Below are 27,375 nucleotides of genomic sequence, written 5' to 3'. Positions count from 1 at the left end.
AAAGGCAAGTCCTGCTTGACCAACCTGATGTCCTTCTATGACAAGGTGACCTGCTTAGTGAGTGAAGGAAAGGCTGTGAATGTTGTCTACCTGGATTTCACTAAAGCCTTTGACACTGTTTCCCACAGCATTCTCCTAGAGTAACTGGCTGCTCATGGCCTGGATGGGTGTATTCTTTGCTGTGTGAAAAACTGGCTGGATGGCTGGGCCCAAAGACTGGTAGTGAATGGAGTTAAATCCACTTGGCAGCCAGCCACAAGTGGTGTTCCCCAGGGCTGTATTGGGGCCACTTCTGTTTAATATCTTTATCAATGATCTGGATGAGGGGATTGAGTGCACACTCAGTAAGTTTGCAGATGACAGCAAGTTGGGCAAGATTGTTGATCTCTTTGAGGGTAGGAGGGCTCTGCAGAGGGATCTGGACAGGCTGGATCGATGGGCCAAGGCCAATTGTGTGAGATTCAACAAGGCTAAGTGTTGGGTCCTGCACTTAGGTCACAACAACCCCATGCAACACTACAGGGTTGGGAGAAGCATGGCTGGAAAGCTGCTTGGCAGAAAAAGACCTGGAGGTGTTGGTTGACCGACAGCTAAATATGAGCCGACACTGTGCCCAGGTGACCAAGGGGGCATTAGAAATAGTGTAGCCAGCAGGACTAGGGAAGGGATTATCCCCCTGGACTTAGCACTGGTGAGGCCGCACCTTGAACACAGTGTTCAGTTTTGGGCCCCTTCCTACAAGAAAGACATTGAGGTGCTGGAGCATGTCCAAAGAAGAGCAACGAAGCTGGTGAAGGGTCTGGAGCACAAGTCTTATGAAGAGCAGCTGAGGGAACTGAGATTGTTTAACCTGGAGAAAAAGAGGCTGAGGGGAGACCTCATCGCTCTCTACAACTACCTGAAAGAAGGTTGTAGCGAGGTGAGTGTTGGTCTCTTTTTCTAGGTAACAAGTGATAGGATGAGGGCAAATGGCCTCAAGTTGCTGCAGAGGAGGTTTAGATTGGATATTAGGAAAAATTTCTTCACAGAAAGGGTTAAGGAGCAGTGGAACAGGCTGCCCAGGAAGTGGTTGAGTCACCATCCCTGGAGGTATTTAAGAAATGCGTAAATGTGGTGCTGAAGGGCATGTTTTAGTGGTGGACTTGGCAGTGAAGTTAAAGGTTGGACTTGATGATCTTTAAAGGTCTTTTCCAACCTAAATGGTTCTATCAATAAATTTGGACAGAAATTCGGAAATCTGGTATTTGGTTTAGGTATTTAGAGAGCCTTTGATATAGGAAATCACTGTAAGATAAGTTATGCTGTAGATGAGATCCTTTGGATGTTTTACTAGGGAAACTGAGGTCTTTGACTCACCACTTCCCACTTGAACAGTACTATACTGTACTGTATAACAGTACAATAGTGGGGTGGATAACTGTGAAGAACTGAAGCTGAGAAGCAGGCCTTGGAGTTCATCTAATGCTCCCAATGGCACAAAGAAGGCTAGCAAAACTGTTAGCAAAACAGTTAAAGCATTTGTTGGTAGAATTGTGACATCATTCATAAAAGTGAAATACCTTGTTAGATTCCTTATAGTTTTAGTGGAAAGCATTGATACTATTAAAAGGAGGAGGAGATAAGGAGTAGGGCTACAGTCATTTCAGCATTTGATTCTATTTTGTGCATGGTGGCAATTTGTTACAGTTGTATTTGGGGCCCCCTTTTTTTTGTTTCCCTCTAAAGCTTCACTCTAAATTGAGTGAGAACAATCTTTCTCTGCAGACATGTTGCATTCCAGATTGGTGTGTTTATTAAAAATGAAAAGCTACTCTAGCTTTTGTGGGATCCCATTTCAGAGGGATTTTTACTTCTTGACCCGTTTTGTAAATAATCATTTAATTACTTTGGAGTTTCGTATTGCATTTTTTCCTAGGTTACTCTAATATTTTTTGCTAAGAAAAACAACTATGTAGGTAGATGGTCTCATATATCTTTTAAGTTCTGTATTTCTTAAAAGTAGACTCAAAACTGTATCTGTCGTTTTGGTTGCTTCTTAAAATGTATTGTGACTGATAATCACTGCTATGGGCTACAAAGCAAAATCTTTACAAAGCAGAGTCAAAATACATAAGTAACAAGAATTACATGATGAAGAGTGACAGAAATCAGAGGAAGTGAATGTTTCAGATTATCGTGGTGGTTCAACCAAGGTTCCGTTGCTCCATTTTGGAATGGCATTGAGGTGGACTTGCTGCAGGGGTCCAGAGCAACCAAGTGTTGTTGGCCCCAGCAATCCTTAATAGTCCTCTCTCTCCCAAAGAGGAGGGAGAGGACTGGTTAGTATGACACAGCCCCGTGCTGCTGGTTAGTATGACACAACCCTATCCTGAGGTTACACTGGAACTGTTCCCGTACTTCAAGCAGCTTCAGAGCCGTAAGTTGATGACTCCAAATTAGAGTTCCCAAACTTCTTTCAACTGTATAATGATTTTTCAGGCTCTTAAATGACCAGCTCCAGATGTCTGTTGAAGATTTACAGCACCGCTTGTCCCTCAAAAAGAATGAACTGCAAGCAGCTCAAGAAGAAATTGTAAAGCTAGAGGAGAAAATAGGTAACCCCTAGTTACTTTTATGCTTATTTCCTGTTTTTAAAATAGACAGTACTTATTCTTTTATTTATAGACAGGTTAAACCAGAAGAGCACTTCACAGGATGAAGCAATGAATGTGCTTAGAAGTACTATTACTGTTTTGGACAAAGAAAAGGACAGTCTTCAAGAAACCGTAGATGAAAAAACAGAAAGAATTGCATGCTTAGATGACAACTTAGCTAACAAGGTATGTGCAGTAAAAGTATTACTTTGTAGTCCCTCTGGAGATTTTTAACACAGCTGAATTTTAGGGAGACATCTTGCCTTGATGGCAAAGCCTGCGCAGAGCTCTAGGCATCACATTGGATTTAGTCAATATAAAGAGTCATTTGGCAACTCAGTAGCATTTGAATTAGGATTGTTAGTGTATTCCCTAAACACTTCAAGGAAATAAAAATTTATTTTTTTGCATTTTGCACTTGGAGGTATATATTGAGATACAAGGTTCTAGCCCGAGATGACAGAATCTATACCTGACTTCCATCCTTTCTCTGTAAAGAAAAAAAGCTTGGAACTTTGAATGTGCAAAGATGCAGTCACTTATTGGTGAAAGGTTAAAATAAAGGTTTAAATGTAAAATTCTTTAATCTGAAGTATCCTGTTATGTTGCAATATAATACTACCAAATACAACTTTTGCTTTTATTTTCATAGGAAAAAACAATTACTCATTTACGTCTAACTCTATCTGAGCTGGAGTCCTCAACAGAGTAAGTAAAGACTAGAATGCCTTTTTCAGTGGTTTTATTTTATCTAGTGGTTTTAAAGTGAAAGTAGATAGCTATTTTACTTATTTTGGTGAAATGATGTTAATTCTGTTGAAGTCAAGTAAAGGGTTGTACTGTGCTGAGCAAGATGGACACAACTTTTGTAGAGACTTCCTGTTCATTTTTTTGCAGGCTTCTGAGATACCCTTAAGACAGCTATTAACAATTGTTTGTGTATATTTATTTTCCTAAATTGATAACATTTCTTAATTCCCAGTTAAGAAGTAGCTTTTTAGTATTCTAAGTACTGCACTAGATTTTATTAGATTGACCCAGATAACTTAGAACTGAACTCTTAGTTATTGGTAAGTTAAGTCTTCCAGCTTAAGCTACTACAGTCTTAATTAAGATGTATTTATTAGTTTTTAGCTAGGCTTCATTTTTCTTTCCTGCCTCTTTTTAAACATGACTTTCAAAACTATAGCTTTTTAGAAGAAAATACTTAAACACCCGTAGTTAAACATCTGGAGACCAGTGTAACTGAATATTTGGTACAGTGGTGCATGAAATATCTGTGGCAAAAAAAAACCAATGCAAAAGTTTACTTAAATTTGTACATATTTATAGTTCTACTTTTTTTGTTTGATCTCTTCCTTACTCTTTTGATTGTTGTCTTTTAAATGTAAGCTGTCCTCTTCCTTTATGGTTTAGAAAATATGCAATAAATGTAAGTATTTGTAATTGCTGTTTGCATAGTAAGATACATCTTACCAGATACATCTTCAAAGTTGAACATTAGTTCCATTTTATTTGTGCATAACGACATTTTGCATCCTTAGCTTATATTTATATTTAGCCTCAGGTTGTCAGCCTTCAGAAAGGAAGAATTTAAGAAAAAAAAAAAAGCTTTTGCATATACAAAATCTACAGCTGATAGTTTTCAGCAGTATGTGGCATAGTATAAGAAGGTACAGTTTAAATAAGATTTTTGCTTAATAGCCAAATGAAGGACATGCTGAGCAACAGAGACCGTGAGATATCTTGCTTACATCGCCAGCTTGATACATCTCATGTAGAGCTTGCAGAAGCAGAAAGAGTGAAGGAAATGGCTCTGAAAGAAAATGGACGATTGCAAGATGACCTAGCTACAATGGCCAGAGAAAACCAGGTATGAAGGCAGTACATAATACTGAAGTATTAAACTATAGTATATTCTGTATAGTGGTATATCAAAACTGCTACATCCTCAGATTTGATTTGGTATCTTTAATTACTGATGTTTCTTGAGCACTAGGGTATTAAAAATGTAGTTGAAGAAATTGTAGAAGCAATTACTTTAGATACTTTTATAAGCGTATTCGATACAGTGGGAGAGAAATAGACAAGCTTTCCAGTTCAGTTACCCTTCCCCAGATTAAAAAGGAATCTAATAAAATAAATGCAGGACACAGTTGTTTATATTATTATGAATTATGTTAATTGGTAGTTGGTAGTTAATTGGTAAAAGTTGATATTTGTTATCTGTGGAACAGGGATTATTGAGAGAAAGCAAGAAAGCACAAAAGCAGGTTTTTAGGTTATTAGTCAGATGAAAGCAAGAGGGAAGGGAAGGAGATTGCTAGCACATCTGAATTTGTTCTGTCACATAGTTATTCATTAGTTTCATCTGTCTAGTTTCCATGAAGCATTAGATGTATTGAGTGAGGTATGCCACATTTTGTGATTAGAATGTTTTTGAATGTAAATTTTAATGTTTATGTTCTGACAGCCTTGGTAATTGTGTCTATAAAGAGGTATTGGCAGGTTTTTAATTTCCAGTTCTGGCAAGGGTAGTTTCCATTCTTATTTTACTCTATAGGAACTTTGCTTTCCCCGATGAATTGGGAAAGGTTGATGTTGAGGTAGAAAATATAAAAGATTTTAAAAGCTACAAGATAGAGGGATTGAAGAAGACTTATTTTAAACGTATGATGGTCCTGAATAGTGCAGATTTGTTTCTTGATTTCAGGAATGGATAAGGATGCACAATTGCTGGGAACAGGAGGGGTTCCCTCTCCATTGTGTCAAGGTTGTGTGGGGTTTTTAGATGGTAAATTCAAAGGTGCCATCTATTTCCCTGGAGAAATGTTCTTATCGGATTGTCTTTGCATTGGTAAGGTAGGTGTCATGGTGAAATGGCATCTTAGAGTTCAGCTGTATATTGCAGCATTTTTTTGCGTGTGGGTTTTGGTTTTTTTTGTGGAGATTCTTTTCAGGTACTTGACTGCTTGCAGAGTTTTATATTACGTATTTTTATTTGTATTAGTTTCATATGACTTCATCTTTCCTTAACTCTCTAGTATTTTAGAGTCATAATGTACCTTCTTGCTAAGAGCTAGCCTGTCAGTAGCTTTAGGCCAAAAAGCAGGTGAGAAGCAAATTATGATTGCCCAGTGGACTCTGAGTTGGTTCATGTATTTGTGGTCACCTTTCCAGATGGGAGGTATACACTTCCTCTCAGCTGCTGATAGCTGAATATATTTCCTTGTAAAATACACGCTATGAAAGCATGACTTAACTTTGATTCCGTAACTGACGTAAGTTTAAAATAAAATCTTGAATGCCTTGAGGAATTACCTATTTCTGTAAGTTATCATTGACTACTTTATTGAAAGATGAGCTATCTCAAGTTGATGATGTAGGTTAAATAAAAATTTTGCAAGACAGAAATATTTGAGAGACTCACTGAAGTAAACTGTTTGATTTTTCTTGTGACAACTTCATCTTGAGAATGTTCTCCAGGAGTCTGCAAGTTAAACCAACCACTGTCATGTAAGGCTCGTTCTTTCAAGCGCATAATGAACTTGTATAGTATATGTCCATTTGCACTCTTCCAAATAATCATTTCTCCATCTCTTCTTACCTGGAATTCCCTGCGTCTGGGATCCAGGGCTTGCAGAGCCTGAAGTGTATTCAGGCTTGTTAATCCCTCACATAGTTTGAGGAATAATGAGTTGGTTTTGTGCACCAGCTGGTTACTGCTCACCAAAAGCCTCCCAGCTCCAAGTACACGATGTGGATGCCACTGTACAGTAGAATGTGCATACAGAAAAAATATAACAAAAATGTCTAGTGTTTTATAGGGTAAATAACTTTTTTTTTATTGAACGTTAGAAAGAGTATGTAGAGAGTAGGTAAACATGATTTGAAGAGCTAACTCAGAATCTTGGTGCAACTTATTACTGCCCATTCAGTTTGTATAGCAAATACAACTATTGCAGCTCATCATGAGACTCATACAATTTTGATGCTGTTAAACAAATGTTTGTTTCAATTCACTGTAAATGCCAACACTAAAAATAATTAGGGCCTTGTTAGCTAAACCTTTTATTTCAGTTCCCCTCTGTCAACCTGTCTGACTCTGAAGCTAGAAAGTACAATATAGCAAGATGTTGTAAGTGATGTAGTACCCTGAATAGTTCTTGCAAAACCTATGGTACAATACATAGATATGTGGGTGTCATAGTTCAGCCCCGATCGGGACTAGACTACACAGTCTCTCTCTCACTCCCCCCCGCCTCCAGTGGGACAGAAGGAAGAACTGGTAAAAAAAAAAAAAAAAAAAAAACCAAAAAAAAAAAAAAAAAAACCCAAAAAACCCAAACATACATGGGTTGAAATGGAACAAAAAATAAATTTAACAGCAATAACAGAAGAAAACAAAATAGCAATGGAAAACAAATATAGTATAATGGCTTACAACAAATCTCCACACCTACCTTCTTCTAAGTAGCAGGAGACTTCCCTCAGCACCCTCCTCACTTATATACTGAGCATGATGTCAGATGGGATGGAATAGCCCTTTGGCTAATTTGGGTAAATTAACCCCAGCTGTTAGCTAATTAGTTAACTATCCCAGTTGGGTGCCCCAGCCATAGGGGCCACCAGCTCTGGTCCTCCACCCAGCTCAGGTGAATATTAACTCTATCCTAGCCAGAACCAGGACAGTGGGTGTATTATTGAAATTAGAGACGGCATTCATAGCTATCTAATAAGATGAAATATTAAATATTACCATAATGTGATGGCTAAAGCTTTCCACGGGAAGACTGCCACAGAGACAAGCAGACTGATACCAACATATGCTAAATAAAGCACACAGTTAAAAAGGCTGCCGTTAATGACTATTAATATATCACAAAAAGAAGAAGGGAAAGAAATAAGGCAATATCCTCTATTTCCCTCATATTTGATAGTGGAGATGGAAGAATATATTTGCCAAAGCTCTCTGGGCTAGAGGACTAAAAGAAAGGTAAGAGCTGAACCTCAGAAGGCCAGAGGTAGCACTTCCAACATCTCAAAGAAATTCCATGGTGCATTTTTAATGTCTAAATATGATAGTAATAATGAATTTAGTTATTTTATCTTGCAATTGTACTTTAAAATAATTGTTCTTTTGTTATAAAGTTGACTTTCTAGTGACACAAAACTTTCCTTCACTCAGAAACCATGAATCTTAAGGCTAGAAAAATCCCAGCTCACAAACATCTATATGTTGAATTTTCCAAAGATCAGTAGGGTTTATCATCAGGGAAGCTGCAGATTTTATGAACTGGTATGATATTCATTGTTTTCTGTGATTATTCCTGCCTGGAAAACTCTTTTGTGTATCTAAGGTAACAGGGGATATTTCTGAACCCTATAAATCCCACAGGACTTTGACTAAATTACTTAAAAGTAGAATAGAATAAAATCTAGGGCATATGCAATTACTTTGATTTAGTCTGATACAGTAATATATAGTGATTCATTTACTCTGATGCACTATCTTGCCTTTATGTAATCTCTTTAGGCTATCAGTACTGAGCTTGAAGATGTAATACATGAAAAAGAAGAAATGAAAACCAGAGTCCATAATTATATAACCAAAGTGTCCAGATTTGAGACCTTGATGGCTTCAAAGGTAAAAGTATACTCTGTAGGCAGTTGTTACTGTTTTCAATAAATCCATTGGTTTTCGAGTATAACGCTTTCTCATTAGGATACAATAAAAAAATGTATTGTTTGGGTCCTGTTCTCCTTGCCTGTCCCATTTCCTTCTTTTATCTTTTTTTTTTTCTTTTCTTTCCTCTAGCGTTTCCAGCTACTAGTGGGGATTCATATAAAAGCTTATTAGATCTGAAGTACTGATAAATTCTGGCACATCACAATTTCATTGATTATGTTTCAGCTACCCATAACACTGGAGAAATACAAACAAATAATATTTGAATGTTGTTTTGCTTTTTAGTTTTGACAAGACACCTAGTAAAATATCTGGTACTAGTTCATGATTGTAGGCAATGAGCCGCTTAAATTATGTTTTTTAATATTTTACACTTTTTAAAAAGAAAAAAATTTATATGTAATTCTGCAGGAAAGTGTAAAAATAGCACAGTGGAATGTCTTCTCTATGAATGATAATTGTTCAGAGTTTTTGCTGTACTGACAAAGCAGTGCTCTTGTTAAATGTATTTTATCCTGATACTTGAATTCAGGTGTGACGTGTGTGAATTAAAACTTGTAATAGTTTAAAACAAATAGAATGTATGTCAAGACAACATGAACTGGTGAATTTATTATGTGACTTTGAATAGAAAAGAATGAGTTTTGATCTGACTTTGACTTGCATATCTAGATGAATGTATGTAAACTAAAACACTTTTTACAAGTAGAAACTGAAGCATAGAGAAAAAATCAAGGTCAATAGTGTGTTAGCTTAGAACCCTCTATTTAAAACACTTGAAGTTTAGTTTTTGAGAATGTTTAAAATTGAAAATATATCATATGTCCAAAGCACTTCAGCTACAGATATAGCCATATCTTTGTAAAACGAGGGTCCAGTTATTCAAGTCAGGTACCAAGAAGCTGTACAATATACAACCAGTGACCAGTCATGAAAGGTTGGGCTCAGGGATTTGTCTGGTATGACATCTGGATGTTGCCTGTGGAGACAAGGATTCACTTTTCTGCACAATATTCACTTGCTTAATCATGAGTTTCTGTTTCCTAATGGCCCAACTCATTCTGTCTACATCTTCCAAGTTCTACAGGAAACGCAGAAGGAATTGAAAAACAATAGCCTTCCTCACTAGATAAATCTGATTCATACTAGCAACATGCTTATCCTGCTGTGCATTTCAGGAACAGGGGACAAAGGGAATGGAGCTAAATAAAGAAGAAAAATAATCCTGCCTTATAATATGCACTTAATATGGACCAAATTAAAATTCACAAGCAACGTTTGTTCTATCACTGCATTGACTTGTAAGCACTAAAGCTTGCGGTTTTGTACTTTTATGAAAGTCTGTTTAGGTGTATATGCCCAAATAGGTTATCAGTCTTTCAGGCACTACTGTAATATAAATATTTGTAAGAGTGCAGCAAATAAAAGAGCTGAAAATGCGACTCCTGCTGGAATTCCTTGGAAAGGGCTGGATTAGGATCAGTACATCTCAGTAATGTGGCCCTTGACAGTCCAGAGATCTGAAATAACCCGTCCCCTGGGAGCCTTGAAACTCATTAACAACTGCTAAATTTAAATACTTCTATTGAATAAAACTGAATGCTATCACTTTATGTATTTACTGTTTGGACTTGCAAAAGGGATGATGACCTTTAGTTGCCCTTTAGTAATTGCCAGACAGTGGGATTAAGAAAATGGAGAAAGATCTACTTTATTCTGGGGGAGGGCAGGGAAGATATCTTCAAGGTATGTTGATCATTGCAGAGTGATTTACTGTTTCATCTAGGAAAAAGAAAACCAAGAATTGTTAGAGAGGTTCCAAATGCTCCGTACGCAAGCTGAAGACTGGGAAATGAAGGCTCATCAAGCTGAAGGAGAAAGCAGCTCAATACGACTTGAACTCCTTTCTGTAGATACAGATCGGAGACATCTTCGAGAGAGAGTAGAACTTCTGGAAAAAGAGATTCAAGGGGTAATAACTTGTGCAATGAAATTCTGACAAAGAAAGTGGGATACATTCAAGGGGTTTTTTTTAATGAAGTCAACATACTATTTTTAATGCTTTAATGGAAAATAACTCTTATACGTGAATGTTTCAAATGTGGACACTGAGTTTTTAAAACAGTAACTGATTTTGGTCAGACATGCTTTTCTTCTCCTTTCCCTGCTTTCCCAAAATTAGAATCAGAGCATATATTTTAATACTTTTAGATCTCTTCTGTTGGGTGATTGTTGCTATCATGTTATTGTCTCTGTAAGAACTTCTCATTTAGTTGCTTCAAAATATTTTGCATATAGCTTTATGAGTCAACTAGCTTTATGAGTATTTTGCAAGCTTATTTCTTACGTTTCTTTGAAGCTTTGAATGAATTATTTGAAGGTAAAAATCTGGTAGTGGTAGTAGCCCAAATCCGGAATCAGAATTCCATAATACAGAAACCTAGGCCAATAGCATAGAAAATAAAAGGTTTGTATTTTAGAAGCAATAGCTTCATGGAGGTCAAGGAAGTTTTAGAGTGTAATAGTTGTGGATTGACTGTATTTTGTCTCATGCTTTTAATTAGCCAAAAAGAGTTAGAGACTTTAATACTGTAAGCTGAGTAAAAAAATAGATTGTATTTTGAGGGTTTTAAGCTTTTAATTCTCTTCTGAAGTTGGAATCCCGCCTCATTCCACTCTTGCTTAGTACTTATATAGTTTTTCAAGATGGTGATTAAAATTTGCAGAGATGGTTTGTTTGTTGTTCTTAGCGGTGATTTAGCAAGAGGAGAGGAAAGGAATGTAATATAAAGTTAATTTTATAAGGGAAGTTAATTTTGAAGGGAAAATAAAGTATTAAAAAAACCTTGTTAGCCAACGGAGAACTGTTAATTCAACATTTAACACTGAAGGATATCCATATTTGTCTTTGTTTAGCATATCATCGCACATCAAGCGTATGAATCTCAGATCTCCTCCATTACAAAAAATATGTCCAGATTGGAAGAGGATCTTAAACGTGAAAATCAGGATAAGGCTTCTGCACTGGCGGACCTGGCTTCTGTGAGAGAACTCTCTGTGAAACTTCAGTCTAACAAAGAAGTTTTATCTCGACAGCTGACATCCAAAAGCATGGATTATGAAAGGGTAAGCAGCAACGGCAAATTTAATTTGCTAAAATAAAATATCTTCCTTTGCTTTTAATGATTTTTGGATAAAATAATTAATTACTTCTGAGAGCAAGGTAAGTTCATTTACATCACTAGTTTAGCATTTATATATAAGTTATAAATTTGCAGTATACAGATCTGTATCTGTGTTTTTTGTACAAAAAGAGGTAGTTTCTTTAATTCATCATCACTACAAAATGTGGCAGCAGTAGTTTTTGCTATACGACAGAGACATTATATTTATTTGGTTTAATGTACCATTTTTAATTTACTCAAATTTTCAACTTTTTATAAAAAGTGAATAGTACTTTTCTTATTTAGATATTAAAGACTTTTCCCTAATGGATTTTTTCAATTAAATTGAAATTTAGATTCAGCTGAAGTTGATTAAATATTTTTAAATAGTTTAAATATCCATAATTTCTGAACTTTTTTCTTTACAGCTGATTGTTGTGTCTTTCCTTGACTTGGTCAGGCTTTCTATTACTGTAGCATTCCAGACCTTGAGAACAGTAGTTCTTATCCCCACTGAATTTGTTTATATTCGTAGAACTGATGAGGAAAACAAGCATTCCTACACTTTCAGCAAAAGTCAAAAAGCTAATTGTGAGCTGACATAGTTTAACTGAATGAAGTACAATAAATACTATTTTTGTACTTGTGCAAAAGCCTACCACTGTTAAAAGCCAATTAGTGTTCCAGGTACTTACCTAAGCATTTCCAGCACTCAGTAATGCAGCTCCTGATAAAAATTTAACAGATGTACAGCTTGAATAGTTTTTAACTAAGTGCAATTTTAAATAATTGTAAACTTTAAATTTTTTTTTGTGAGCTTAGTTTCCTGTTCATTTTTATGAAACTTCCAATCATTTCAGTTTTTGTAACAACTCTTCATGAAATAGAACTCTGTGTTTATAAACAAACATACTAATAACGTAAAAAATTTGTGCCCTAGGTTCTAGGTGAATTAGAAGACATAAAATCAGAAGCAGAGTTGCTGAAAAAACAGTTATCCAGTGAGAGACTTACAGTTCAGAATCTTGAAACGTTGCTGACTACTAGTAGAGACAAAGAATTTCAGAACCATTTAACATCCCAGCAGAAAGATTCTGAAATTCAGTTCTTGAAAGACAAGCTAACACTCGCTGAGAGCAAACTGTAAGTTTTAACAAGTGTATCTGTGTTCTGTGTGGTTTACAAAGAAACTTCTTCTGTGTGACAACACTTATTTGCAAAGTCAAATTCTTAATGTTCAGTATAGCTGATCAGATTTTTTGTTTACTTAAAGTTTCTTTACAGATCTTTCATATTATCGCTTTCATTAATCAACACTCTGGTGGAAATCAGTTTAGCACAAGCAGTAAACTTAAACAGGAGTTCCAAAGGAAACCTACTCTACAAGGAAGGAACACCCTGCTGAGTTTTGACAGTCTTGAGAATAAGCATTCATTTCCTCTCTGGATTTGTCCCCAGTCTGACTCCAGAAAGTTTGCTTCATTTTCTCTGTTGGTCATGACTCTTTCTCACATCAGTCAGGCACAGGAGGTGATACCTTTCCAGAAGCTGACTTGTCTGATATAACTCTCCCATCTTTTCAGTGCAGTCACTAAAATCTTTTCCTTCTGAGCCTCTTTGTGGACATGACTACCTCATGCAAAGTAGCTGATCTGTTACAGACATTACTGGACATTATTTCCATTAGAGAACCATGATAATCTGTAATTTTTTTAGCTGTTGAGTGCATCTACAAATGTATGTATGCATTGCAGTATGATTTAAATATTTAACCTTTGCATCAGAGTGCATCAATTCTCAAAATATATAAGCACCTCTCTCACAGGTTCTGATTTTCTTCTTAGCTTCAGGGAGCAATCTAATTCAACTCTGCTTTTTAAGCAAAGCATTATATTTTTATTTGACTTTGAAGAGTTTAACTATGAGTTTAATTATTAAGAGAGCACAGATTTTCTTAGTCTTGAACTATGTTTTATATTCTTATATTGGAGTTTATTCTGAATTCCTAACTCCTTTAGAACAATGTGGACTCATCAAGCATCTCAAACCAAATTGAAAGTAAAATTTTAACGTGTGTTTATTGCTTACAAAAAATATCAAGTAGATTAAATCCATGGTAAATGTGAATTGCTTACACACTGAAGATGGCTGTTGTCCTTACTTTGATTAAAGTAAGAATCACATAATCAATAGTGATGTCATAGTGCTTTAAAAAAAGAAAAAATACTTTTGCTGCTATTAACTGTTAAGGAAAAAGTCCTTTATCATGTATTGTTCCTTTGAAATACAAACAGAACAGAACCTGACACCTATACTAAATGTGGCCAGCACTTTCCATTATAGCCAACTGCAACTTCTTATGCTGTGCATCTGCCTAGAGTAGAAATAACTTTTTAACATGCTTTAGAAGATTAATCTGTTTGGAACAATGAAGGTAAGGGGGAGGTATTTTTTGTATATAAAATTCATGTATGAGAGAAGTGGGGGATTTAAAAAATTTTCTTTATGATATGGAGCAGGGAATTTGAAGTTTCCGTATGTGTCGTTATGACATGATAATTCTCCTGGGGATACATTAGCCAGTGACTGTAGTGGTATCTCTGGATTAAATAGCAAGAAGGAGGAGTAGCAGCTGAATGTATGCGTTGGTGCAAAGTAAAGTCAAACTAGAATTTCAGAAAAAGAAAAACAGATACACCCACTTAGTAAACACTGAGGTAGAGAAAGAAAACATATGGAAGGTAAAAGGACAGATAATGCTTCCGTATGAGATACAGAATATAGCATACCTAAACAGTTAAAAGCTGTCTGTAACTTGGTGACACAAAGATGCAAGAAAAATGTTTTTGGTTGATTTGTGTAGAGGCTGCAACTTATTACTGACAATGGTCCACTTCAAGTAGCAGTGATCTCAATGAATCTGTAGATGACTACATTAATACTCGCCCCTGTGCAACTCAACTGAGCCAGCAGTGTGCCCAGATGGCCAAGACAGTCAACAGCATCCTGGCTTGTATCAGGAATAGTGTGCCCAGCAGGAGTAGAGAAGTGATCATGCTCCTGTACTTGGCACTGGTAAGGCCACACCTTGAACAGAGTTCAGTTTTGGGCCCCTCAGTACCAGAAAGACATTGAGTTGCTGGGGCATGTCCAGAGAAGGGCAGTGAAGCTGATGAGGGGTCTGGAGCACAAGTCTTATGAAGAGCAGCTGAGGGAACTGAGGTTGTTTAATCTGGAGAAAAGGAAACTGAGAGGAGACCTCATTGCTCTCTACAACTACCTGAAAAGAGGTTGTAGTGAAATGGGTCTTGATCTTGTCTCCCAAGTAACTAGTGACAGGATAAGAGGAAATGGCCTCAAGTTGTGGCAGGGGAGATTTAGATTGGATATTAGGAAAAATTTCTTCATGGAAAGGGTTGTCAAGCACAGGAACAGGCTGCCTAGGGAAGTGATTGAGTCACTATCCCTGGAGGTGTTCAAAAAACCTGCAGATGTGGCACTTCAGGCCGTGGTTTAGTAGGCATGGTGGTGTTGCATTGATGGTTGGACTTGATGATCTTAGAGGTCTTTTCCAATTGTAATGATTCTGTGATTTTATGAACTCATTGCTGTCGTAGTTCAGCCCTGATCAGGACCAGACTATGCAGTCTCTCTCTCTCACTCCCCCCACCTTCCGAGAGAACAGGGAGAGAAAATATAAGGAAAAACGGCTCGAGGTTTGAGATAAGGACAGGGAGAAATCCTTAAAGTTACCGTTACGGGCAAAACAGACTCGACTTGGGGAAAACTATTCATTTATTACTACGAACAGCAGGATAATGAGACAGAGAACAAGATAACCTCCCTCCACCCCTCCCTCTTCCCAAGCTTAACATTATCTCTACCACCTTCCCCTCCCGAGCAGCACAGGGGGGAAGAGGGAATGGGGGTTGTGGTCAGTTCATCACATGTTGTTTCACGCCGCTGCTTCATGGTCTGGGGAAGAACTCCTCACATTCCTCCCCTGCTCCGTTGTGGGGTCCCACCCCTACGCCACAGTCCTTTCTGAAACTGCTCCAGCATGGGTCATCTCTTCCACGGAGTTCAGTCCCTTCAGAACAGCTGTCCCAGCGGGCCCTCCACAGGCCACAGCCGCCTTCAGGCATCCACCTCCCCCAGTGTGGGGTCCTTCACGGGCTCCAAGTGGATCTCTGCTCCTCCGTCGACCTCCATGGGCTGCAGGGGGACAACCTGCTCCACCATGGTCATCACCACAGGCTGCAGGGGAATCTTGGCCAGGAGCCGCATTACTCCTCCCCCTCCTTCTGAACTGACCTTGGTGTCTGCAGCCGTTCCTCACAACAGGCTGGTAGACGCCTCTCAGGATCCTTTTTACATCTTATTCACTTCTCATCTCCTCTCCACTTCTTGCAGCCAGGCTGGACCGAGTTGGGCCCAGTCGGCCGCCTGGCGAGAGGCCAGAGGGTGAGGGCCTGCAAGGCCCATGAGGCTCGCGCCTCCCCCTCTGCACCTCTGCCCCCCCTCAGCTTCTTCACATCTTCTCTTCTTTCTTTTTTTTTTTCTGTTTTCCCATTCTTAAATACGTTATCGCAGAGGTGTTATCACAGGACATTCTGCTACCAATCGGCTCGGCCTTGGCCAGCAGCAGGTCCGCTCTAGGCCCAGCTGAGTCCACTAAACAAAGGGGAGCAACTTCTAGCAGTTTTCTACAGAAGCTACCACCTTAGGTCCCCCCTCACTAACAAAACCACGACAACAGAATTGCTGAATTTTATTTACTTGGGGGGAAAAAAGTTAATTGCATACAAACAACATAAACTAATGGAATGTCCTGACTATGAAATTAAATATGAAAGTTAAAGGAAAGGGAAAAAAAAAAAGGAAGGAAGGAGGTTTTAATTTAACTTGAACTAGAGCTTCTTTGTGTACAAACATTATAAAACCCTGTTCAAATAACTTCGTAGTAATTTTTTCACAATTTTTATTCTGCACACATTGTAAGATTCCTTTCTTGTTTGTTGCACATGTCAGTATTTGTGTTGTTAATAGGATAGGATATTGCAGGAAGAAGGAAAATGTTCTCTTGGAGTAACAGTGGCTATTCTATTGAATTGTTTTCCTCTGTTTATCTCAAAGAATCTGCATGTTGCAAATGTTCAGCTGTGAGAACTATTTGTATATATATCTTATTTTCTGCTATTCAGTTAGTAGTAATTGCAGTATAAAGAACAGGAACTTTAAATGCTCACAGCTGTGACTGAAGTATGTGACAATTATTTTTGTGTCTTGCCACATATAAAAAGTCATTTGACTTGGCAAAATTTCAGTTCTAACTGACAAAAGTTGCTTGTCAATATTTTTGGACATTATTTACAGTTTTGGCCTTACTGTGCCTGCGCTTCCACTCTATTTATAAAATGATACTAACACCTCTGACTTTAGAAGGATTCCCAAAATTAAATTTAGCTTGTGAATTGCTAGAGTTTTGCGCTCTGTGAAGAGTGAATAGTTTTGTTAGTCAGAGTGCTATTTGGGTGACAGTGCAGTAAATGAGATATTGAGGCTCTACAGTGATTAAATAAACAGAGACTATAGAATAGCTAAACTATTTGTTGAGAGGTACCTGTACCTACTGTGAAACAGTCCTGTGAAAAAATAGCATATAATAATGTCATCGTAATAGATTATGATTACTGTGAATAGAGGTTCCAAATTAAAATATTTTTTAATTTTTTAGTTATTTGCTTAATGATCTTAATTTTGTTTAAATGTCATTGACATGGAATAACATCAGAACTCACAAAACTGTTTGCTTTCTTTCTTTATTTTAAAATAATGATATTGGGCCCTGAATTCTTACCTCCATCATCAAAGCATATGTCTGTCTCTGAAGGACTCCGAAGGACTCTGAAGCTCTCTACCCTGGACTTCAGGAGAACAGTCTTTGGCCTCTTCATGGATCTGCTGTGCAGAGTACCATGTGATAAAGCCCTGGAGGGACAAGGGGCCCAAGAAAGCTGGTTAATACTCAAGAATCACCTCCTCCAAGCTCAGGAGGGATGCATTCCAGCAAAAAGGAAGTCAGGCAAAAACTCCAGGCCTGCATGGATTAAAAAGGAGCTCCTGGACTGACTGAAAACCAAAAAGGAAGCCTACAGAGGGTGGAAGCAAGGACAGGTAGCCTGGGAAGAATACAGAGAGATTGCCTGAGTGGCCAGGGATCAGGTTAGGAAGGCTAAGACCTTGACAGAATTAAATCTGGCCAGGGATGTCAAGGGCAACAAGAAAAGTATCTATAGGTACGTCGGGGATAAAAGGAAGAACCAGGGAGAACATGGGCCTTCTCTGTAAGGAAAATGGGAAACCCGGTTACGTGGGACATGGAGAAGGCTGAGGTACTCAAGGACTTTTTTGCCTCAGTCTTCACCAGTAGGGACCCTAGCCACATTGCCCAAGTTGCAGAAGGCAAAAGCAAGCACTGGGAGAAAGAAGAACCACTCACTGTAGCAGAACAGCAGGTTTAAGACCATCTAAGGAACCTGAAGATGTGCAAGTCCATGGGACCTGATGAGATGCATCTGTAGGTCCTCAGGGCAGATGAAGTTGCCTAGCCATCATATTTGAGAAGTCGTGGCAGTCTGGTGAGGTTCCCACTGACTAGAAAAGGACCCCCATGTTTAAAAAGTGAAACAAGGAAGACACGTGGAACTACAGGCCCATCAGTCAAACCTCTGTGCCTGGCAAGACCATGGAGCAGATTCTCCTGGAAACTATGGTAAGGCACACGGAAAATAAGGAGGAGATTGGTGACAGCCAACACGGCTTCACTAAGGGCAAATCATGCCTGACAAATTTGGTGGCCTTCTACAACGAGGTTACAGCATTGGTGGATAAGGGACGAGCAACTGATGTCATTTACCTGGACTTGTGCAAAGCATTTGGCACTGTCCTGCATGACATCCTTGTCTCTAAACTGGAGAGACATGGGTTTGACAGAGGATCACTTGGTAGATAAGGAATTGGCTGGATGGCCACACTCAAAGGGTTGTTGTCAACGGCTCAGTGTCCAAGTGGAGATCAGTAATGAGTGGCATTCCACACGGGTTGGTATTGGGACTGGTGTTGTTTAACATCTTTGTTGGCAACATGGACAATGGGATAGAGTGCACCCTCAGCAAGTCAGCCAACAACACCAAGCTGTGTGGTGTGGTCGACACCTTGGAGCGGGGGATGCCATCCAGAGGGACCTTGACAGGCTGGAGAGGTGGGCCCATGCAAACCTCCTGAAGTTCAACAAGGCCAAGTGCAAGGTTCTGCACATGGGCCAGGGCAATCTCAAGCACAAATACAGGCTGTGCGCAGAATGGATCAAGACCAGCCCTGAGGAGAAGGACTTGGGAGTTGGTGGACGAGAAGCTCAATATGAGCAGGCAATGCGCCCTTGCAGCCCAGAAGGCCAAGAATATCCTGGGCTGCATCAAGAGGTGCGTGGCCAGCAGGTCGAGGGAGGTGATTCTGCCCCTCTACTCTGTCTCATGACAGCCAACCTGGAGTACTGCATCCAGTTCTGGAGCCCCCAACACAAGAAGGACATGGACCAGTTGGAGAAGGTCCAGAGGAGGGCCACAAAGATGATAAGAGGGCTGGAGCACCTCTCTTATGAGGACACGCTGAGAGAGTTGGGGCTGTTCAGCCTGGAGAAGAGAAGGCTCCAGGAAGACCTTATAATGGCCTTCCAGTATCTAAAGGGGTTTTATAAGAAAGATTGAGACAAACTCTTCAGCGAGGCCTGTTGTGACAGCACAAGGGATAATGGTTTCAAAATAGAGGGAGATAGATTTAGATTAGTTATAAGGAGGACATTTTTCACACTGAGGGTGGTGGAACACCGGCACAGGTTGCCCAGAGAGGTGGTGGAAGCCCCATCCCTGGAAACGTTCAAGGCCAGGTTGGATGAGGCTCTGAGCAACCTGATCTGGTTGGAGATGTCCCTGCTCCTTGCAGGGGGGTTGGACTAGATGACCTTTAAAGGTCCCTTCCAACCCAAAGCATTCCATGATTCTATTCTATGACTTAGAATAAGGTATCACTGAAAGCCAGTCCTTGTCTTCTCCGTGTGTTCTCAATGTACTAGATCAAGATACCATTCTAGGAATTTTACTGGTGAACAGGAAACACAGGAAAAACTATTCTGCTCTTCTTTTTGGATCAAATCTGTGCAGTAGTTTGCATCTTGCTGGAGTCAGAGACCAGTGGATGCCAGACAGGAAGCTTGTGACTGACCAGGAGTGGGACTTGTTTTTCATAATTCAAGTCCAGTGCTTTAGCAGTAAATTAGTGTATCTTTGCTTTTGCAGGAGTGACTTTTGAGCACTCCACTTCATATTAATTTTGAAGACTCTGTGAATAACATAGCTGTCTAGATTCTGGTTTAATCAACTTATTTTACGCTCAGTAGTTTGTGGTTGTTTTTTTTTTTTTCTTTTGCTTGCTTGCTTTATAATGCAATTCGTGGTGTTTTGCAACCAAACATTGAGTTGTTCAAGCTGATGATTTGCTAAGAAGTATATTTGATTATGTTACTCAAAATTCTCAAGGCTGCTTTTCATTTTGACTCCTGCGGTTGAAACAGTTGGGCCCAAACCCCAAGGGTGTAGTTGACAAGGTTTCAGATTCTGGGTTTTGCTGGTCTGAGCTTGCATTAGTACAGCTTTTACTTAATTTGATTCAGTTGTGTTTATTTCTAGCCAGGTACTTCCAGCCTACTTGGTATAATTTTTACTGAAGCCATATGTGTTATGTTTGTATTTTTTTGTGGATAGTTACTGCTTTTTCCTTCTTTTTTTTAAGTGTACACATAAAGATCATCTCTAATTGCAACAGAGAATAGTAAATTGATAAATTAATGATTTAATTGTCTTGTCTATTTTTATAAAATATGTTTGTGTTTACATGTGTGAAAAAGAACATGATGTATTGTAGTAAGGATGTAGTGAGAGGTTTGCCAGCTTCTCACTTCTTTCTCACCTTAGGTTCTTCTAGAAACATTCCGTTGCATTCACAAGGCTCTCACTCCTAATTTGTCTTTGATTTGGTCTGTGTGAAAGAATGTGTTCAGTATCTGTATTTGTTTTATCTTGCTCTAATTCGTCTAAGCTCCTAGCTGACAGTGTTCAAAGAAAACCTTGTTGCTTCTCATGATTTTTTTTAGAAGCAGCTATGATAGAGAGGTTCCCATACTTCAAAATAAAGTTTTAAAGCTGCAGACTGACTGTGATGTTTTAAAAATGCAACTGACAACTGAACGCTTTGAACGGTAAGATGCTGTTCTTTTCAGAGAGGTGACTCTTCTAATTTCTTCTTTCTCACTTTAAAAACTGTTGCTTTTTTCAATACTCAGGAACTTTTATGGAAAATTATGTTCCTATTGTCAGGCAAAATCTAATATTCTCATCTTGAGAACTGCTTAATTAAAAAAGAAAAAAAAACAAACTTGTACAGTTTCTGAATTCCTGCATAAATTTTGTTAGTTTTCCATTGCATCTAAAAAAAAAAATCCCTTCTCATGAAAACAAGAAGAAAAGAAACAAGAAAGACATTACAAGGAAACAAGGCTCTTTGCAAAGTACTGTGAAAATCACCAAGTAAAAATATGGACAAAAAAGTTAAGTTTTCTTACTTTTAACTTCCTGCGGTAACCAAGCATTATGTAACTGAAATTGCTGTCTGTTGGTAGAGAGCGTGCAGTTCAGGAAATGCGTCGACACGGTCTCTCGACATCATCATTACGTGCTTCACCTCCTCTCAGTTCAACATTAAGGTCTCCCTCACGTTCTCCGGAGCGTACCATTGTAAGGACAACCGATCAAGCAGCAATGGAAAAGTAAGCAATTTGATTGTAGCAGATTGTTTCTGTTTAAGTGTTAGGTTTAATTTGTTTCTAAATAATACTTTTTTAAATATATGAAATTCGTACATGCTTTAGGTGGTGCTAAGTTCTTCTTTTGTTGACTCTCCTACTATAAAATATTGATTGCAAACAATAGATGCAAAGTGCTCTCCGAAGACCATATAATGTAATGGACTCCCATTCCTGTTTTTGTTAATAGTCTTGCATCAGCTGACAGCTTCCAAATATTTATCGCCTGCTTACTATTGCCATTAATTATATCCAAATAGATATTGCCAATTTATTATTGCTAATAGTTATCTACAAAAAACAAATGATTCATATTAAGAGAAATGTCATGAAATTCTCTCAAGTATAGCAATGAAAGAAAGACACTCTACAGGAGAAAATCCAGCTGAAATGCATTTGAACCCCGCACGTTAGATGAAACTGTCTCCAAAACAAGTGCATGAAAATAATTAATGCATTTTTCATTGTTAGTGCTTGAATGCTTTGAATGTCTAAGATTGTGGTCACTAGGGTCCATAAAAAAAGAAATCAAAATCATCCTGTTCATTTTCACTGACATTTTTATTCTTTTAGAGATCATTGTTATTTTAGATCATGTCTGTTACGTGTTACGGGCCTGATTATTGACTTTATATCCTGTCTGTCCTATACTGCATAATAAATTGCAGTGAAGAGCAGAAGGACAGGGAGAGATAAACAGTGATTGTATTAGGAACAGGTATGCTATAACAGCTATATAGTGTACTATAACAGCTCATTAATCTAACTATCAACTGCTAAACTCTAAGAAACTGAATTCCAAGCTGATAAGATTTTAAACTTAATTTTTGTTGGTAATTACATATGGCTTGTTCTTAAGCTTACTTTTGTTAGCAAACCACAAATTTCCTAGGAAATGAGGTCGGTTTGGCATGATCCCCATTGTCACTGTGAGTTTGTAGACAAAGCAAAAAAAAGAAAACTGTTGCAGATGAGATATTGATAGAGGGGATGAAACAGCAGTTGTGATGTTTGCTTTACTGGTGAGCCATTAGGCAAACCCTGTTATATTGCAAATCAACATTTTGATTGAGATAATATGCTAATAGTTGATATTCAGGAATAATAGAAGAGAATATGAGGAGGCTAAATCTAATTACTACCTTTTATCCTAATTTTAATTAGTAAAATATAATAGAGAGCATTATTTTGAATTTTTTTTCTTTCTCCACCAGAAGTGTGAGCTTCAGGGAATAACCAGTACTTGAGCAACTGAAGCAACTCTGCAAAATTCTACTTTTCCAGCTGACTGGAATGACTAGGTTTTTCCCAGCTGTTTGGGTTTTGTATGAAGGCTGGCTAAGTTCTGTTCCTATTTTATGAACATTATAAGAAGGAAATGAGTACTTGATATGACAATCTCTTATTTTCATTTTATTTCTGTTTGCTTGTATTTATTTATATATTATTTCTGTTTGCTTGTGGTTACAGAATTTTGTTCATCTTGGTGTGAGTTAACAGGAGAATAACATACATGATTGTCTTAAAAATGCTGAGCCAGTGTATGTTTTATACTCGTGATGATTTCCTGAGTTTGGGCTTTTAACAAGTGTTTTCTGTTTACAGGGCATTCTTTGTGGTATTTAAAAGTATTAATTATCTGTTTTGTGAATGTATTTTGTTTGCTGTACTCTTTCTTAATAAAAAAAATTATAAATTATTCTTTATTAATGTTTTTGTCATCTAACAACTACTCATCTCCTGTTTTCAATCTTTGTGTGAAATTGCATTTTAAATCCTATCACAATATTAAATAAAAAGTGAAGAGAAAAATGATATTTTTAAGATGTATTGAAATCTTTTAAATATTGTAAAATTAATTCTAAAGTATTTTATATTCAAATTTTTGAATCATATCTAAAGATATTTTTCAAATTTTGGTTTTAAAATATCAGAACAAAACCTAGAATCCTTCACACAGTTGAGCTCAAGCTGTTGGAGAGGTGACACAAACCTTTATGTTGTGACACACGTTAGGTAAAGGCAGTGAGGACTAATCTTTAAAACATCTGGTGTATTTAGCAGAGGAGCATTTCAAATTTAGACTATGACGTAAGATGCGATTAGCAATCACAATTTTATTATATGCTCTTGAAGTCCATCTATGCAGATAATTGTATATCAAACCATTCTTCTATTCAAGAACATGCAGTTTTCTAATAATTACATGCCATTCAGGTTGACAGTGTGTGTATTCGTAGGTGCAATGCGGAAGACTAGTAGCAGTGCGAGGCTGTATTGTTCTACATCCTTGCACTGGCCAACAGGTAGCGTTTTGCTTGCCTCACGTTGAATAAAAAACCTGTGATTACCAGCTAACATTACAAGCATCTCTAAGGTGTAAACAACATATTAAATGACATGGGAAATTTTTTTTTTCTTTTAGATTTTGTCTATTTTGCACTAAGATTGTTACACTTAGAAATTATAAAGACTACTGTGTTAACTGGTTGTAATTAAGTCAGTGGTTTCCATTGAAGCTAATTGATATTAATTATTCCAGATGAAGCAGTTCAATAAGAATGAGAAAAGAAATCATTTTCTGTTCTTGATGTCTTCAGCGGTGACTTTTAAATATCTTTTTTTTGGTATATAAACTCTGTTAAATTGGAATCTGAATTTTTTAAAAAAGAGCAAGTGTTCCATTTTATTGAAAATACTGTTTCATCTTATCAAAAATGTATATTTTTACATTACAATTAAAAGCATAACACTTTTATTAATAGTTATTCTTACATGAATACCATTTATGAAGAATTAGCAGATCGTTGAGCACAGATGGTGTAATAAAACTAGTATTTTAGTGATCAGAGCCTGTGCAGCTTTCTAAAACCTATAACATTACTAATACTCGGACTGTCGTAGGAGCTGTCATTTTATCTTCTTACTGGTTTAGATACATTTTTGTAAGCGACTAGAATAATAGAAAAGTAATATTTATACAACGTGGCTTTAAAATCAAGTATTTTGTTTCATGAAGTACAAAACAAGCACAAATTTGTGAAAGATTTAAATCTGTGGATTACCATACATGTCATATACGAAACAACCCTTATGTGAGTTAGGATATTGAAATTACTCCTGGACTCTTCTCCAATAAGCTTCTGTGCTGGCTGTCCTCATCTTCTGGAAGACAAAAAGATCATGGAAGCCTCATGACCTGTTTTAGTCCTCAGCTGAGGTGAGTTGAAAGCAGAGTAGTGCAGACATTAAATCATAAGAAAAGTCCGAATACTCAAGTTGTCTGTTGTTATCTGCAGTTGGGGATGGGGGAAAAATAATAAAGATGAAGCAATAATTGTTGGGCTGTTTCTCTGCAAAACAAACGAAGTGTATTGTCAGAAGCACAGGAATCTGGACAGAATAAAAAGACAGTTTTTATTAAAACCTAAATTGCTCAATTAAACATATAATAGTGTGTTTTTAATAAATTCTTAGAATCAATTTTCTTTTTTAGTCTTGCAGTATGTCTCTAAAATTTAGGTAATTAACCTAAAGTCAAATAAGCAATTTTCAGGTTCAGTTGGAAGACCCAGTTTGTTCCTTTTTGTCACCTTCAATCTGAGAAACAGCGATTCTTATATGATGCTAATTACAAAAGGTTAAGATAGAGCTTCAGTCTTTCAATTTAAAATATTTTGCACAGAAATTGGTGCACATGTGGCAAGTCTGACTTATTCATATGCTGTTACTCCTAAATGAAGCCATATGACCACAGACTATTTTTTTTTTAAGCCGTTCTTTGGGACAGTTATATACGTCCTCTATTTCTCTGCTAACAGTGTAAGAAACCACCTGTGTGCAGTTTTGGTGCCCTAGTCTTTTAGCTCTCTGTATACAGACATTTCGGTTTCATTTCATCCTCTCGCCCTTCTTGGGCACTGTAAAGATCATAATAGCAGCACTAATTCCTGGACCTTACCATTCATCCTCCAATGTAATTATCTTGTTAGCCAAACGGGGAAAGAGAGAAAGCCTTCGTGCTGTGCAAGCACCTTTCTGCCATAGCCAAAACGCTGGTGGGCTATCAGCACTGCTTTCGCCACAGAGGCAAGAAAACCATATCGCTTCTGACGGGCTGCAACATTATCTCTGTCAGAACATCCTCCAGTGCGTGGCACACTACGACACAGCTTGCCCAAGATTATTAATTCCCCAAATGGCATGTCTTCCATAAGGCTCCCGATACAACGTGAACATTCTTGGCAAGTCCAGCAAACGGCCCCGAAGACGGTTGAAGGATTGGAGCATTTCTTACGTGAGGAGAGGCTGAGCAAGCTGGGGGAGTTCAGCCTGGAGAGGAGAAGGCTCAGGGGCGATCATCTCAATGTACATAAATACCTGATGGATGGGAGGAAAAAAGTCGAGACTCTCTCTTCCTAGTGGTCTCCAGGGAAGGTGCAAAAGACAGCGGGCACAAACTGAAATGCAGAGAATTCCATTTAAACATATGGAAAATGTTGTGGGTTTTTTTTTTTTTTTTTAATATGAGAGTGGTCAAACAGTGGCACAGGCTGCCTAGGGAGTTTATAGAGTCCCCGTCCACGTTGGTATTCCAAACCCAATGGGACACAGTCCTGGACAGCCTGCTGCAGCTGACCCCACTTTCAGCAGCAGCTTGGAGTGGACGCTTTCCAGAGGGATCACACTTCTGTGACTCTGGGAAATCTTCCGAACGGTAGTGTGATTACATAAGGGCCTATCCATCTGTAGCGACATCGTCACTTATTATCTATATTGTGATCTTTGACTTTTAAAAATTTGTAAGTATAAAAATAATTGCATTGCCATTTTACCTGCATTAGAGCTCAGATAGATGATGAGTTTGGGAATTTATCGCATGATGGTTGCCTATCCCACCTATGCATGCTGCTAGCTCAGCATCGTCCAAGCAGAGTTGCTCCACCAGGTTTGTCAGTGGTGCGTCCTTCACCATTTCAAGGTGATGGGGCAGGAATTAAAGCGTTTGCCTAAACTTACTAGAATGGCATGGTGGCAAATCTTGGTTTTAAATGGTCCATTTGTGCCACCTAGTGGGCCTATGTCTTTCCTAGGGAGCACGGCACATGCTTAACAGGTTAGGTTTCTCTATAGAAAGTCTAGATACATCCAATAAACTCGAAGGGAAAGAATTATTAATAAAGCCACATGTTCCTGAGGCCCATCCGTCACTTTGCTACTGAGGCTTGTGACTGCATCGCTTTGCAGAAATCGTTGGTTCTTAAGGAAAAAAAAAAAAATCTCATTTAGCATATTTTCTCCTCCAGGAAAGTGAAAAGATCGACCTTTATCGAGAAAAGTCTGACATAATTGAGCGATTTGACCGCTCTAAAGGAACTGGCAAAGGCTGGACTCACCTTTTTTTCTGGCGGCTACTTTGGAAGTGTTCTATCTGTACCACCCAAGCCTACTGCCGAAAAATGTGTAAGTGCTGCGATAGCAGCAAAGCAAAACAGCAAACCCCCTCCATCTTTCAAAGGAGTGCTGCAGAATTCGGCTGTGGTCATTGAGGTGGTTTGTATCCATATATTTTGGATATAAATATATATATATATGTAATTGCTAATGTAAGGATAGCAGTCAATATACTTAACAGCCATCTAAATACTAGGTCTGGAGCATGAGCTTAATTTCTGAGTTACCTGTGCAAGCTCATGAATCACATAAGCAATTTTGGTTCAAAAAGTGGCAGAGTCTGGGTGGAACTAAGTGCATCATCTGATTTTACTGCATTCTCCGTTGGGAACTTGAGAAACCAATGTCTGGCACAGATTTAATTGTGGTGTAGGTAGCTGAATTGGAAGAGTGGGGTCCTGGAAGAGCTGATACAAATTTAAGGACGTGAGAAAGAAGGGAGGCTATTTTCTGCACTGCTGTGATGGGGAACAGCTGGGTTTGTTTCTTGTAGTTCCTCCTATTTTTTATGAAATA

At 38.1% G+C, this 27,375-nt stretch overlaps 1 protein-coding gene across 1 annotated transcript in view; it reads left to right on the top strand.

Moving 5' to 3' along the window:
- CEP135 (centrosomal protein 135) overlaps positions 1-23,098 on the top strand; it is a 45,147-nt gene extending 22,049 nt beyond the window's left edge. The window contains exons 15-25 of the mRNA XM_086746968.1: positions 2,479-2,594; positions 2,665-2,819; positions 3,286-3,341; positions 4,338-4,506; positions 8,170-8,280; positions 10,109-10,294; positions 11,239-11,448; positions 12,427-12,629; positions 20,698-20,802; positions 21,223-21,369; positions 22,620-23,098. Coding sequence (XP_086603094.1) covers positions 2,479-2,594; positions 2,665-2,819; positions 3,286-3,341; positions 4,338-4,506; positions 8,170-8,280; positions 10,109-10,294; positions 11,239-11,448; positions 12,427-12,629; positions 20,698-20,802; positions 21,223-21,369; positions 22,620-22,641 — 1,480 coding nt within the window. The 3' untranslated portion in view covers positions 22,642-23,098. The remainder of the gene's footprint in view (positions 1-2,478; positions 2,595-2,664; positions 2,820-3,285; positions 3,342-4,337; positions 4,507-8,169; positions 8,281-10,108; positions 10,295-11,238; positions 11,449-12,426; positions 12,630-20,697; positions 20,803-21,222; positions 21,370-22,619) is intronic.
- The last annotated feature ends 4,277 nt before the right edge of the window (positions 23,099-27,375 follow it).

The sequence above is a fragment of the Chlamydotis macqueenii genome, chromosome 4 (assembly GCF_036417535.1).
Source record: "Chlamydotis macqueenii isolate bChlMac1 chromosome 4, bChlMac1.mat, whole genome shotgun sequence".
Taxonomy (NCBI): Eukaryota; Metazoa; Chordata; class Aves; order Otidiformes; family Otididae; genus Chlamydotis; species Chlamydotis macqueenii.
The sequence above is the reverse complement of the archived record's forward strand: the minus strand, read 5'-3'. Positions and strand labels throughout refer to the sequence as shown.